The 16,327-nt window shown below is 43.5% G+C and overlaps 2 protein-coding genes across 2 annotated transcripts; both read left to right on the top strand.

Moving 5' to 3' along the window:
- Positions 1–331: 331 nt before the first annotated feature.
- PCOAH_00043660 (Uncharacterized protein) lies at positions 332–2,512 on the top strand (the record flags this gene model as incomplete). Its single annotated transcript, XM_020061150.1, has 4 exons — positions 332–1,669; positions 1,823–1,980; positions 2,142–2,217; positions 2,399–2,512. 4 exons carry the CDS (start codon positions 332–334, stop codon positions 2,510–2,512), a joined length of 1,686 nt encoding a protein of 561 aa, XP_019916630.1.
- A 3,089-nt stretch (positions 2,513–5,601) lies between these two features.
- Positions 5,602–14,343, top strand: PCOAH_00043650 (Uncharacterized protein; the record flags this gene model as incomplete). The annotated part of the gene is made up of 4 exons (XM_020061149.1): positions 5,602–12,672; positions 12,802–13,154; positions 13,281–13,743; positions 13,888–14,343. 4 exons carry the CDS (start codon positions 5,602–5,604, stop codon positions 14,341–14,343), a joined length of 8,343 nt encoding a protein of 2,780 aa, XP_019916634.1.
- Positions 14,344–16,327: the final 1,984 nt, after the last annotated feature.

Here is a 16,327-nt window from a genome sequence, read left to right as displayed (position 1 = left end):
TGAGTAACTCGTCCGATGTGTGAAACGTTACTCGCATGTGGAAACGAAGTCAAATGAAGAAGTCGTAGTAGTAGGTCAGTTTGGACATCCAACTGTGAAGCAGATTAAGCGACCAGTTTATTTTGTAGAAAGAAGAGGAACAGGCAGACCAGTAGTAGCAGTCGTATGAACACTGATGTGAACACTTTTTTACACAGCTCCTCTGCTGAAGAGAGCCCGTCGGCGCCGTTTTTCCACGTGGACGCTCGGTGAAGGGACGAAGCGTCTATCCGGCCTTTGCACACTGAGCAATTTGTCCAACCCCCTTGCCACACAAAACATTTTCCAGAAAATGAAAAATGGAAGAGGCGCCCCCAAGCAGCCGTTTCGATTACTAGCGCTGGTGTGCGTGATAATAATATGCCTATGGATAAGCGCGAGTGAGAAACAAACCACGGATGGAAGTCATCTCTACAAGTCAGTCGTCATTGACGCAGGGTCCACGGGAACGAGGGTACACATATACAACTACAAAATTTTGGATGAAGAAAAAGGAATTAACGTACACATTCCATCGATCAGTTACAGAACAACACCAGGGATTGTGTACCTCCTAAATAACTACTTTTCCAATGATGAGAAAGAACCCTTTTATGAGTATTTTAAAAATATAAAAGAATTTTTGTATGAACATGTTAAGGTGAAGGAAAGGTCAAGCACACCCATCATGATTCGCGCGTCAGGAGGATTCAGACTGCTTAGCATAACAGAGTCTGAAAATTACATAAATTTTTTAAAGCAATATTTTTTAAGTAACTTTAGTGACTTTCTACTAATTGATGAGTTACTTATCAAGGTGCTAAGTGGGAAGGAAGAAGCCATTTTGTCCTTCGTTTCGATTTACGCCCTTCTGGAGAAGTTCAACCCCAGTCCTGTAACGTTTACCAGTTTGGGGAAGCCCAACGGGGAGAATGGCACTACCACATCGAAGGTTACCACGGGAGAGGATTCCCAAGGAAGTATATTGGCCGAAGGGACCAATGGGGGGGACGACATTATAGGCGTCCTGGAGCTGGGGGGCGCCACTGCCCAGGTAGTTATCAAATTTCCTCTGTCCAAAATGAATGAAGATATAAAAAATTTATTTAATTATAAACATAGTGAAAAAAGGAAGAAGAGTGTGATAGAAGAAAATTATAAAAATAAGAACGTGGTGAAAATTCACCTCTTTGATGATGATATTTACCTTTATTGCAAAAGTTACCTCGTGCTGGGAAGGCAGAATGCCATGAAGACGTACCTCCACTATATTATTCATCAGCACAACAAGGATGAGCAGGTGGAGGGGAAGGGCATCACCGGAGGGGAGAAGAATTCCCAAGTTGTCATGAACGCACAAAATAATGCGAAGGATAAAAATAAATTCATTCCAGTTGCATGTTTCCCAAAGGACTTCAAATTTTACGTCAATAATTTATATGAGACGTCTATTGAGGAGGAGCTCCACGAGTACGACGGGAAGACGGAGATGAGTGAAGACGACTACGTCGCCGTGGGTACCGGGGATATCGACTTGTGCCGGTCGCAAGTACAGACTATCCTTAACTACTCACAAATTGACGACCTTCCATTTAAGATGAAACGGTTTATAAAGCTCTACGGTATTGAGAATTTCCACCACTTTGCCATAGTAAGTGTGGAAAAAATGGGCAGAAATTTCGGTGTAAAATTGGTGCACAACTGGGGGGACGAGGGGGAATGCTTTCCCCGCGGGTTGGTCCTCTACACACATATCGCTTCTACGCCTAATATACACCTTCCTGTTTGCTTTCCCCCCGTGTAGGACATTCTGAACCTCCCTGAAAGCTTCAACCCCATTGAACTAAACTCAAATATGTACTTGGAAAAGGCGAAAGAAATATGCCCACTGACCATTGACGAAATTGTGAAGGTGGTTCGGCCCGACGCGAACATCGAGAAGGCGCAGACGTCCTGTTTCGGGTGAGCAGTGCGAATGACAGCTTCCTTTTGAGGCCTCCCCTTGGGGGCGCTTCCCATTTGCACACGCTGCGCGAATCCGACTCTTCCTTCCTTGCTCCTTCGTTTTTATTTTATTACATTATATTATATTTTACTATATTTTTTCTTCACTTCCCCCACAGGCTGATATTCCTGTACGAGTTCATGCGGCATATCCTGAAGATTGACGACCCCATAGCATTTCAATCGACGAACTACGTAAGTGGGGGGAGACGCAGCGTCCATAGGAGCGACTGCCTGTGGATAGCAGCATAGATAAGCAACATGGATGTACAGGCGTGTATCAATCCCGTGCAGACACGTCACCGTTGGTGTGATCTATGCGCCCAGGAGTCAGCACACGTCCTCCTTCTCCCGCATCATCACCACCTCCCCGCAGATAAACAAAATCAGCATCACCTGGACAGTGGCCGTTCTGCTAATGGAGCTCCCGCCCCACTTGCACACAATTAAAAAGCAGACAAAGGAACCCTATCTGAACGATGAACTGTGAATGAGCAAATTACCTATCCCTTTTACGTGATGAAGTAGAAGGGCGGAACGCATGTTGATCCTTCGCTACTTCACGCCTTTGTTTTTGTCATATTCGAGGGGAAGAACTGAAGAATCGTAGTATACAGCGATAAAAAAGGCTCAAAAAAAAAAAAAAAAAAATATGAACAAGTGAGAAAAAAAAAAAAAAACAGCTAGCTTAATACTCGATCAAGAGAAGACTGAAATGTGTGTCTTGCCCCTCTGCGAAATTGCACCTGCGCGTTGCTGCATGGTGGTCATTCTTGTGGCCCACCGTGGGGTCAAACGGGGCTAAACAGGCACACAAAAAAAAGCAGTTAACAGAAAACAATGAACTGTGAAGAGTGAGAAGATATTTTCCCCGTTGCACTTACCGCGCAACTCCCCATAATTATGCCAGCTACTTTACCTTACTTTGCTTTACTTTCCCCTCTTTAGCGTGTGCATCAGAATGCTTCATTTTAAAACACCCTAAAGTTGCGTTTGTGTTGCGACCTTTTTGAAGTAAATGGGTTAGCCGCCTCGTCTTTTTGGTTATTCTCCTCATTTTGCTCATTTGGGTGATTTTCTCTTTTTCACCGTTCCAACATTTTTACCGCTTTACTATTTTTCCCAATTGACAAAACTTGCGCAAGCTCATCATTTGTCACGCGAAGGAGAAGTTATAATTTTGAAGGGGCAACTCCACCTCCAGGGAACACTCTGATTCGAATATAGGAGGTACTTTGGGGGAGCGCGCCTACGCGAGTACATAAGACTGGGCGGTATGATGGAAGAAGTGTCCACACGACGTGACTACCATTCGTGGACATTTTGTTTTAGGGAATTTCATCCTGGGGTCTGATGCGATATGGCCCCTTTGGACAACGGTTGCAACTTGTTTTGTACGTGACAGAGCTCTTTTCACCACTTGGAAAAAGTGGGCGCAAGACACATTGTATATTAAATTGTCTGCTATTCGGCATTGGAGTTACATCGCCATGGAAAAGGTTTCCCTCTTCCTAGTATACCCTTCTCACCATTCGCCCACTGGCACAAATGCAAACTGTCCAATTCTTTGCGAGATTGCCTCCAATGCACAGCGATGTCAAATGTGCACGTATCCATGTTGAGTCTAACAGTGGGCGAGGAGTTGTTTCAGCAATGGCCATTACCACAAGTGGGACACCCCTCCAGTTGACACACAACAGGGATGTGTTTTCCCTCACTCGTCCACTTTTCTATTGCCATTCATTTAGACCTTTCCGGATGGGAACCACGAAGTGGATACTTTAATGCACAAAAAAAAAAAAAAAAAAAAAAAAGACAATTTTCAACTTTGCCAGAAAGAAAAGGAATGGAAGTAGGGACCCCCCTTTCCAAACCTTTTGGTTAACTTTTTTAAGAGTTCCATTATGTTACATAAATGGCATGGATTGGTGGCAAGTAATTTCAGTAGGCAAAAAAAAATTTTTAAATGGAAAAAAAAACAGGAGAAAAACAAGACCGAACGAAAGCAAAAAAACAGGTTGAATTAAAGTGTTTCGTTTGAACAAATGGGAGTAATCATTTTTTTCTCCTTCTTGTATTCGTTTCCATTTGTTAGCATCTTTTTCTTTCCAATTATTTATTGCCTTTTTTTCTACTTTTTCCTTCTGCGGTTGCCCGTTCAGATTTCCTCTTCTGAACAATTTAGACGAAAAAAAAAAACATAAGCACATGAGCTTTTTTTTTTTTTTTTTCCAAATTTGATCCTTCACCAGAAGTGGGACCTATATGTACAATTGTCATGGTAATGCGCAAGTGCAAAGAATCCCTAAATTTTCATTACATAAATATTATATACATGTATATGCCTAGATAAATATATATTTTTTTAGTGCTTTTCTGCGCTCCTGAGTTGTTCGCATTGCGGGCTAATTTTTTTCTCTTCCACAGGGGCGCTGCCTTGGACGCATATATATATAGTATTAATGGATATTAGGTCAGTAACATGCTGGGGAGGCGCACTTCGCCCTAGGCACCGAGCATACTACTGCGCGCACGAGACCATGTGACTATAGGTGAAATATAATGCGCCACGTATAAGCGTAAAATAAATATAAATATGAATAATACATATATACAACATTTTTTATGTAATATACGAATAAATGCATATCATACAAAATATGCATATATGTTTGTTTTTCCGAGTAATGCATAATATGGCCTCCTTTTGCTAGGGCCTTGGGACGGAACTTGGATAATTGCTGAGTTTTCCCTTGATTTTAAATGCTGACCTCGTTGGACTTATTTTCTCTTCAACAGTTTCCCCCAAGAGAAAAAAAAAAAAAATTCAAATATTATTCGATCATTGTTCAAATTGTTGTCAATTTTTTTTTTTGAATTATTTTTTAAGCTTCTCAAATTTTCAAGTTTTCACTCTTTTTCAGAGCAGCCCACTTGTAATGTGGTTTTTTTGTTTGCAAAACCACAGAGGGGCCTTTGGAAAAAAAAAAAATATGCATGTATGTATTTGTATACGTTTGCGTGCCCGTATCCATATGGAGCAAATTAAGGGCAGATAGCGGAAGGGAGGGAAATCTAAGGGAACGAAAGCATGCTCATGCCAAGGAGGGACTTTTTTAACCTTTTTGGTAGGCACCACTATATACCTGTCCCAGCCCTTCCCCTTGTTAGGCATAAGCTAGGAGACTAGCAGTGGCATTCATCATGTGCATGCCACTGCAAACGAGTAACATTGTCAATGCGTAGCTCCATACCTTTTCATTGTTTTTGTTCCTCTGCGCGTGTTTTTTACACCTACAATTAGGGAATACCTTCGTGCATTCCAATAGACAGTGAATGGACTTGCGCGTAGAGTCCCAGTTGCAGGCACGTGCATATTTCTTAACTGGACCAGGTTTTGGTTATTTGGCTTGCTCCATTTGGCATGTGCCACTTGGATTATTCGATTTTTCGTTGTCAATTTTGCATGGGCATTTTTGCCTAACAGTCTGTCTTTTTATCTTCCCCTACTCCCCCCGTGTAAGTAAATGTTTTGCTGCACCCTCTCCCCCTGAGCACCCGAAGGAAGGAAAATAAAATATGGAAAGAAAGGACCCCCAAAGTAACCTTAGCCTATCGAGCAAAGAAGGCGCTGATATATATAAAGTCAAATCGAAAAGTAGACAGATAGACCCGTTGAGGAATCTTTCAGAAAGTAATTATGCGAAGGAAGTGAACATGCCCATTAGCATGGTGGGTGAAAAGTATGAAAGGAGGGATCCCTCTAAAGATGGCGCATGGAGGGGAGATAAGGGTCAGTTAGGAATAGGCAAAAGTACCAGCAGTAACAGTGTCGACGGGATGAATTATCATAAGTGTAGGAAGAGTAGCACGCAGGGGCACCATAGTCGTAGTCACTACCGTGGGGAAGAAGACAATATGAATGAGGAGGATAGGGAAAAAATGCCGAACGACGAGGTAACCTCATACAAACACAACAACGTGTCTCTAAATTGCTACGAAAATAACAATAGGAAAACGCTATACAGACACAACGTATTAAATGAGGAGCAGAAAAATATCGAGTGGCTCCTAAGTAGGGAGAAAAATGTAGAGAATCTTGAATCGATCAATTTTGATAACATGATGAAGAAGAACCTCTTTGGTTCCTTCCACAAGGGCAACAAACATGGTGATGTAAGTAGTGATGGCAATGATGGAGACATGATGAAGCGAAACAAGCTTAAAATGAGTAAGTGCGTCGGGAATCACGACCACCCGAAAAGGAATAGGAGCACTCCGGACGAGAGGGAGATAACCAACCTCGCAAATATGTTGTGCAAAATTAAGAAGGAGGAGTACTCAGTGCAACCCGATGAAGAGGAAGCAAACTATGAGATGCCCCTGGCCAAGGAGTACGGTATGTCCTACGATGGGCGCTATGATGGACGCTATGATGGGCACCATGATGGGCGTTATGGTAGGCCATGCGATAGTCTCTACGAAAGGTCGTTCGAGAGGCCATACGACGCGTACATCGATCGGCACCAGAAGGGGCATCATAATAGGCACTGCAGTAGACATTTGAGCGAACCCCATCCTAGGGGGTTCTATGAAGACTACAACGGTCAAGTGGATTACCACACGGATCGTCAAATAGACCATCACAGGGATCGGCACATGGGTCACCACGTGGGTCGCCACGTTGACGAGCGATACATGCAACGTTTCGAGGAGGTGCTAGGCGGTCGGGATCAGATCTACCGAAGAAGGCCAGCCATGGAAGACTACCGTGAGTATAGAGAAAGGAGGCAGGATGTGCAGCCTACTTATGATGATCGACGTTCACACATGATGCTGTATGATGGCAGCAGAAGTGCAGAAGACCTTTTTCTGTATAAGAGCGTTTTCAGAAATAGCAACGAGAGGCCAAAGGAAAAACAGCACCACCAGAATCAGCAGCCCGTGTATTCAAACTTTGCCGACATATGCAAAAGTTATATAAAAAATATTAACAGCATTAGCAAGAGCTCATATAAGAGTGAAAACAAGGGGAGTCTTTTTCACTACCCCATCGAAAGTGCCAAACCGTATGATGAGCCGTACAGAAGTGGGGACCACTACATCGGTGGCGATCACTACAACGGGGGGGACCATTACAACGGTGGGGAGCACTACACCCGTGGGGACAGTTACAAGTTTGCGATGAATAAGATGGCCAGAAGGGGAGGCCAAGGTGGAACTGGGCAAGGCTTGAGAACCCCAAATTACAGGGTCACAAATGGCAAAGGGGGGAACAATCAGGAGTTGGGCGGTTACCCTCCTAGCAGCAGAAGGGTGAACAGCAGGGAGACAACTATTAGGGACGGGGGCAACCCAGAATGGAGCGGCAAACGTGGTAACGGTAAGCACGTTGGTGATCACCATGTGAAGGACATCTATCCCACCTCCATTCTCTCGAGTGGTAACAGCGCGAAGAGAAATCAAGAACCAGGTGCCAAGCAGAAGCCAGTGCGTAGTGTCCACTTTTTGGATGACGACCCCAAGGAGCAGAACCCAAAGTTCAGCAGAAACGATTATCGAGCTAGCGAAAAAAACAGAATGCAAACAAACATTATGGATCGAAGGATCGTGGACCCCTTCATCTATGTAGGTATAGATGAAGAGGAAAATAACCTGGAGCAAAAAAAGAGGAAGAAAAAAAATAAGCAGAGTAATGCTAACAAGGTAGGTGATACCCTCGTGGAGATAGTTATCCCTGACAGCTACGATGGGAAAAGTGCCAAGGTGGGAAGGGGGAATTCCTTTCTGGGGGCGAGAAGCACATCTCATGGGAAGGCACCCACATCTAGTCTGCCTAACGGTGCGAAGAATAACGCCATCGCCATTTCGGTCGATAATACCCCCAACAGTGGCTATGGTAGAGGTGCTGGCAAAGGCATTGGTAAAGGCACGGGCAACCGCAGTAACAGCCGTGGAGGTGGGCGCAAAGGCAAGAGCAATAGTAATAACGACGTTCCCATCGTGGTGAGCGACCAAACGGAGCCTCCCCACAAAGAAGGACCCCCAAGGGAAAAACAAATTCCCATAGAAATCATAAAGTACTGCAAGGAAAACAACCTTATCCTGGATAAAGAGATAAGGGAGTTGTTAAATTACCACATCGAGGATCCCATCGATGCTCCTCAGGGTGGGGATGTGCCCAGCGAATCGACGAAGAAGGGGGTGAACCCGCATATGCCACCGCAGCAGGCGAGCAGCATCATCAGTGCAAACAACGATTTAAATGTGAATACCCCTGTTGGAGGGCCAGTACAGGGCAGTAACCCCATCAGGACTGAAAACAAAGCAACTACATACGATAAAAGTAACAGTCATCCAAAGAACAGTGCAAGTACGCAAGAAATAAATTGTCGACCCGAAGTAGGCAAGTACAGTACTAAGACTCATACTAGTCTGCACCTAGTCGGCAGTAGTAATAGTAATAGTGGTAGTGGTAATTATAAGACGGGCACGGGTGATGCGTCAGCGCAGAGAAAAGATTCGACAACTCAGAGCATCATATGTTTGACGAATGATGAAGGGGATGTATGGCCCGACGGTGGTAGTAACGCTGTGGGCATAAACCATAGTAATGCCAATTGGGGGGTCAGCAGGAAGGGCAGTAAGAAGCACATCGAGGCGGGTTGCACAGTAAATGGTGCATCGAATGGCCCATCGAATGGCGTATCGAATGGGGCATGTCTCGTCAAGGCAGGGGCTCCAACCAATTTGAAGAACCCCATCGTGGTGGAGAAGGCGGGCGTAAGTAGCAAAGCGAAGGGGAAGGTGAAAGGCCCCCACAGCGTCCACAAGCGTGCCGACTGGAACCGCGAAGCGCTAGGCATGCCGATGAAGGAAGAAGACCTGCGAAAACTCATGAACAGCTACTATGAGGACGTGCTGAAGTGCTATAGGCAGTATAGTCGAAGCGGCTTGAATGACGAGAAGGCCTTCCACGTATGTGACTACTGTGAGCAGAATATTTTTAATTTAAGTAATTTGGTAAAAAGGAGTGAAGCCAAGGAGCACCTATACACGTGCAACGTATCGTGCGGGAGAACGTTCCACATGAAGTGCGTGAGTCACGTGAAACCAAAGGGAAACAATTTTATATGCTTCTTCTGCTTATACGACGTAAACTTCTGTTCCTTGTGTAAGGAGATTACAACAAATGACGGACTCATCCCCTGTTACTACCCACTGTGCAATATATTTCTACACAGTAAGTGCGTTGAAAAATTGAAGCTACTGCACACCGATTGCTTGAAGAAGTACTACTATTGCACACACTTGGTTTCGAAGAAAGCGGGAAGTAAGGGAAACCAGGGGGACAAAAACTGGAAGAAGAAGCGAAATTACTACCGGAAGAAGAAGCGGTGTGGAATGAAAAAATACGCCACGTTGAATAAGAAAATTGATAAGAATCAGAAGAGTGAAAAGCCAAATGGAACATGCGTGAAGAGTGTAACCCCGGATGGTACTAACGAAATGGATAAGCCTCATAGTAATCCTACCCCAACGGCAAACAAGGAACCAGTCAAAGTGGACAAATTGGGCAAAAACGCCTCTGGACATTTAAAACTTAGCAAATACATATGCCCCTTACATGCCTGCTACGTGTGCAAAGAATTCTATATCGTCAATTTGGAAAAAGTGAAAAGTAAGAAAAGCAGTTGTCTCTTCAGATGTCTAAAGTGCTTCAAGTCGGTTCACCTCCATTGCATGAACAATGATTACATTATTTCGTTTAAGCAAAAAATTATGTTTTGCGCGAGTCATATTGAGTACTACAAGAAGAAGCACATGGAAATGATACTTAGTCGGTTTGGTAAACTAACCAATGGGGTGAAAGGTACATTGGAAGCTGCCCAAGGTGCGAAAAATGAAAACATTCCCTGTGTTGGGGGCGTAGTTACCGTTACGGATCCTACTAGTGTTATCTGCACGACGGGTCATAATCATAAAAAGGCAAGCAGCGGTAATGGAACTGTTAACCAAAGCGGTACCCATCCTTTAGCGCTGCCACCCAAACCTATTGACGAAAAAGGAAACGTTGCATCTGCCTCTATTAGGGTTACGAATCCAGCAGGAGAACCCACCCACCTAGGGTTAAACCAGATTGAAAAAAGAAACAATGCAAATGCTCCCCCACCTTGCAAGGACCAAGAGGCACAAAATGTAGAGCAGCAAGGGAAGGTAAAACCGGGCCAAATCCAAAACGGAATTATCATTACTGAGGAAGTTAAGCAGATTGTCGAAAGGGAAAATAATAGAAGCGGAAGTGCGCATATTCCTGTCAGTAGTGTTGTGCCCCCCAAATTGGACCAGAAGGAGGAAAAGGAAAAAGTGATATTTGACTTAACCGGTGAAGGGGGAAAGGAAGGTGGATTCCACTTAAGGAATGAAAATAAAATAAGCAATTCTTGCGCAGAGTGGCAGTCGACCAACTGCATCAGCAAGGACAACCCCGTAGTGGTCATCTCCCCGATGGGGGTAAACCCTCACATGCAAGAGCAGCGTCTAACAAAAACAGGTGGTGATGATGTCCCCCCCAACAATGCTCATATTCCCCTGTCGTCATACCAAAGTTATAAAGGCAATTTGCAGCCAGCGAACGAAATCGTAGTTTGTGCGCACAGCGGGAAGGAGATGACCCATTTGGAGAAGAAAAACGGCACGATCGGTGAGCAGGCAAAGGAACACGAAGGTAGAAATGACAACAGAAAGGACGATGCAAATTTTAAAAACAGAAAAAGGAAAGCTTCAAATGTTGAGGACGTCGAAATGTTGAAAAACCACAATTTGGATATAACCATTTTGAGCGATTTTACGAAGAGCAATCCGAATCCCAGTATAATGCAAGAAGGGAATTCTTCATCGAAGAGGATCTGTGTGGGTAGTGGTACTTCTGAGAGGGAGGGTATGCCAAGTGTCGTTGCCAAGGGGGAGAAGCGTCCCCTCGACCCTATCGTCGTGCAGGGGGGAGCGAATCAAAATTGCGGCAAACGGGTAAGTGTGCACATGAAGGGTAGACAGTCCAAGGAGGAAGCCCTAGCTACGCGAACATTGAAAAATATTAGTAGTTCTAAAATGAAACAAATATGTAAGAACCTTCTATCCCCCAAGACGATATACAACCTCTACACGAGGCAGCACTTCCAAAGCGAAGCAGAATATAATTACTACGTGCTGATCAAGGTTAGGAGAATTCTACACATGGAGAGGTCGATGTTGGCTTTAAACGAAATGGATGGAAACAGGATAAGTGAAGAGTGTGAAGAACACATAAACATCTTGTGTACTTTTCGGAAGGACTTTATCAAATTTGTCATTTTTCTTTTTAAGATGTGCGGCGCAGGGGAGGCGCTCGCAGAGGGGTGCAAGGGGGGTCGCCAAAATGGGCCACAAAATGGGTCACAAAATGTATTACAGAATGTGCCATCAAATGTGCCACAAAGTGTATTACAGAATGGATCCACAATTGAAGCGCCCATCGGATGCATAATTGGAGAGGAAAAGCAAACCCACAGGAATGGGGCCCAACCATCTACACTCCAGATTGAAAATACACACCAAGGGATAACCGCCAGTTGTAGGAAAAATGTGGTGAAGGTGGGCCAACCTAATGATGCCACCCGGGGTGGAACTGCTGACAAAGTAGAAGAATGCGTGTTGGATGAGCAGGCAAAGAAGAACGCGCTTCGTGGAAATACTAATCACTGTGCAAGTGGGGAGAAGCATGAAGGTGCAGAAGGAACAGCTGTGCATGTGATTACATCTAATGGAACCACCACGCATGAACAACAAGGCAGAAACAAAAAGGAGGGAGGGAAAATAAAATGGTTCTCTAACGATTTGCTCAATATATTGTACAAAGAACTCAAAAACGCATCCAGCATTATTAGGCCGACGGTTAAAGAAAAAACGCGTCAGGGGGAACCGCTGGGTCAGAGTTCCCATACCGTGAAGGATAACTCACAAGGGGTAATAGACCTTAACACAGTAACAGTACCGTCTGCAGATGATAACCGAACTTTGTGCATGAACCAAAGCAGATGTTTGAATGGGGAATTGAAGGGGAAAGCCACCGCTCCCATGGGCAGTAAAAAAGGAGGCACTACCCAATTGAATGAAGAAATAAATAGGGGAATATCCTCTGTTGGGCGAATGAATGGACGAAATAGTACCGACGATATGTCAGCAAAAATATTGCATACTGTGGAGGGCAGATCAAACCAGGTTAACCAATATAATGGAGAAGTGATAGAGGTCGTTGGAAAGGGAAAGAGAAGAATGTGCAATAACAGAAAAGTGGAATTTACTGAATTTTTACGGCAAACACAAAATGGATGGAAAATAGATGTAAGTATTTTAAAAAAGTCCAGTATTTACTTAAATTTTGAATACATTTCCAAGAATGTGTATTTCAGTGACCAGAATAAAAACTTGTTGTCGTGTAAATCTGATGACTATAGATGCTTGTGCCAGGGAGAGTGCGACCCCTTCAGTTGTTACAATTCCCTGAGCAAGATTCAGTGCTCCAAGAACAGGTGTAACTTGCCAATACAGATTCAGGACAAGAAGTGCTTCAACCGGCCGTTCAGGCAGTCCGCGATAAAGGACCTCGAGGTAGGCAAGCCGTTCACGCGTGGGTGCATTCACGTGTCTGCTCATTGTCGTACGATTTGTTTGTTTGTTTGTTTGTTTGTTTGTTTTTACGCTACGTAATTGGTTTACCACTTTTTGCACCCCGCGCAGATCAGACAGACGGAACGCACTGGATACGGAGTGTTCAGCAAGCGGGACATAAAGAACGGCGAGCTCGTATGCGAATACGTTGGGGAGGTCCTGGGAAGGAAGGAATTTGAGGAAAGGGTGCTATCCTACCAGGAGGAAAGCAAAATGTCGAACATGTATAACTGGTACTCAATTCAGATTAATCGTGACGTCCACATTGATAGCAGGAAAAAGGGCAACATCTCCAGATTTGTGAATCACTCGTGTTCTCCAAACAGCGTTTCGCAGAAATGGATTGTGCGTGGCTTCTACCGGATTGGAATATTTGCTCTACGGGACATTGCCGCCGGGGAGGAGATTACATACAACTACAGGTAGGTCCTATGGGAGTTGCCTCTTGTGTGTGTTGCCGTATGTGTGCACACTTGCGTTACCTACATTTTCTTTTCCCATCGCTTGCTCACGTTTGCCTCTCCCTAACCCCCCAATACCTGCTGCAGTTATAATTTCGTGTTTAATAATTTTGAGTGCTTGTGCAACTCTCCCAAATGCATGAACTACACCCTGAAGAAGAAGGAAGAGGCGGACTACGAAATGAACGAATTGGAGATAACGGACCATGATATTTTCAACCCGGTAGATAATTTCAACAATCTGCACGGGAAGATGCAAGACTGGGTCGTCCACCTTGAAGGCGTAGGAACCAAAGCGTTATATAAATACAACAAAAATAATTTCTTTAATTTAAGGCTAATGGAATGCTACTCCACCTGGATTTTTTATGACCTCAGTTTTGAGAGAGATCACTTTTCCTCTCTCAAGTCCAAGCCGTTTAATGCGCTGGGCGAGTTTTGGAAAATCCTCGCTTCGGCCTTTTCCGACGGGGAGAAGAATATCATAAACTCCTTCAATTTGTTCTTACCTTCTTTGATAAAGATTGGCCAGCTGCGCAGGATTCAGCAGGTGCGTGTGCGATGGTCGTTTGTTTGTCAATATATATATATATATATATTTTTATCTATTACCTGTTATTTATTTTTATTTTATAATTAATATATTTTTATTTTGTTATTAATTTTTATTTATTTTTTTTTTCCCCCCCTGCAGTATAGCTACATCCTGAACAACGTCGTCGGATCGGAGCACGAGATGTGGAACCTGATCGACAAGGGATTCGCGGACGACGAGGTGTGCAGGAAGTGCAAGAGCTGCGGCAACCTTACCATGTGTGATAAGTGCTTCAACAGCTACCACCAAATCTGCGGAAGCATGCACACCAAGGTTTACAAAAGCAACGAACTAGTTTTGTGCAAATTTTGCCAAAAGTATGATTACAAGACAAATTGGATGAAGCAAAGCTACAGAGAACAAATAAAGTGTTCCATTGAAAATAGGAGCATCGCCTTTTACAAAATAAACCGTGATATCATAAAGCTGATGGAACAATCGGTAAAGTACACCAAGGATATGTCTCTGTCGGCCATGATCGAGCACAACGCGAAGGAATACAACAGTAAGAAGCTCCGTCTGAAGAAGTTCCAGTATAAGTACGTCAAAATATGAAATCCGGGGGAAGTGGAAAAGGACCTAACGGAACGTAGTACGGATGGGGCGAAGTAAGGACCCGGCGAAGAAAAGAGCAATATCACAGTGTGTGCCCACGCACCCTTTCCTTGGTACACATTTTGCACGCTTACGTTAACAGCAGTTCGCATGTGCGATGTGCGCATAACTTCGGCTAAATGGTTTAATAGGGCGCCATCCTTATCTTAATGTGGATGGGAAATTTCTCCACGCCAGCTTCAGACCAATCAAGAAAAAAATTAATCATCGCCGTGTTCAAATCACCTTAGCAGTTTTGTCTTTTTACATTTTGAATGCTTCTACGGGGGCAACCTACCATCGTTTTGCCTATTCATTGTATCTCATTTGCTTTTTGCTTTTTTTTTTTTTTTTTTTTTTTTTTTTTGGTGTTGGTCTTTGAACAAGTTAAGTTGTGACTCCCATCTGATTAACCCCTTCTTTTTTTTTGTGCCAGCGTGCCACCGCGATAATCTTTGTAACATTGGCTCACACAGTGATGAATCAATTTGCGAGTTCGTTTATTGGCCCAACCCCTCACACCATTCGCGCCGCTCATCACTTTGGGGCAAAATGGCCAAGTGTGTGTTTTTTAATTAGACAACATGTTGATCAAAATTTCCAGTTTATCCCATTTTTTTTTTTTCGCGTTCTTTTTTCCACGTATTGCATCTTTTCCAAACGAACGACTCTTCTGACGTTGTTATGGCTTTCAGCTGTCTCCATTTTTATAACAGCCGACCTGCTGTTGGAACTCGTTGCTCCTGAAATTGTTTCGCATTTGTCTTTTTTGCTCCCTTTTGTGTTGCCTCGCACGTCGACCTGGTTAGGGCTCTGTCCCCGTTTATTCACAGCTTTATCGAAGTTTTTACCCTCGTGAGGACACGAACAGGTGGAAATTTTCGACAAGCACAAGAGGAAGCGACCCCAGAAAAAAATAATTTGGCATATAAAAAAAAGGAATATTATATCATTTTCCCCTTCTCTAATTTTTAAGCAACAGCTTATCTGTAGCTTTAAAGAAAAAAAAATTCCCTTCCGTTAGGAGATTCAAAAGTGTGCGTTGCGAAAACTATGGTGGCGTGAGCGGGAAATGTCCCCAGGGGGAGGAAAACTTGGCAAATTAGTAAACTGCCTCATCAGAAGTATCATCGGGTAGGGAAAAAAGCAGATCAAGTCGTAAAATTGTCGTACTGTCACATTTGCAAATTAGTAAATCTACTTATTCTTACGTCCCCTAAGAAAAATGCATTTTGAGGACACATTTTTAATTTTAATTTTTTTTTTACTTGACGTCATGACAGGTATCATTTTTTTTTTTTTTTTTTTTTTTTTCTTAAGTGCAGAGTTACACCTTTTCCGAATGGCGCTTGGATCTAAGTAAAATAATTTACGGCATGCACCCATCCATATGTATACAATTACAAGTGTATGCGTGTTCCCTTTTTGCTTTTTTTTAAAGAGACATTTTCTTCCCTAGCACTCACAAAAACACGTGAGTGTATGGTTTATTCGTATGCCCACGTGCATACGAATGTTATGTTCATTTGTTCCATTACATTTTCGTGGCTACTCGTCCCATTCGTTCCATTTGTTTTATTCGTTTCATTCGTTCCATTCGTGTTTATGCATTTGCTGGACGAGTGTTCAGCTTGCCCACGCGTGTGTCAAGTGACTATTTATTTTTCGCGCGTACCATGTGATCATTCGTTCCATTTGTGTATGCCCAATTATTTGCCTATCCCCAGTTTACGCTGGGAAAATTTGCTTCGCAGTGTCCCTCTCGCGAAATTCACGTAAGGGGCATTCGCTGGAAAGAGGAGAAACGCACACAGGGGCAATTAACCACCCTTAGATAAAGAAGCGCTGTTTTTACGTTATCGGGAAGTGTTATTTTTACCCCCACTTCGTATTTTTTTTTTTTTTTTTTTTTTTTTTTTTTTGTTAAACCAAGTAATTTTCCCCA

Source organism: Plasmodium coatneyi, chromosome 12 (assembly GCF_001680005.1).
Source record: "Plasmodium coatneyi strain Hackeri chromosome 12, complete sequence".
Taxonomy (NCBI): domain Eukaryota; phylum Apicomplexa; class Aconoidasida; order Haemosporida; family Plasmodiidae; genus Plasmodium; species Plasmodium coatneyi.
The sequence above is the reverse complement of the archived record's forward strand: the minus strand, read 5'-3'. Positions and strand labels throughout refer to the sequence as shown.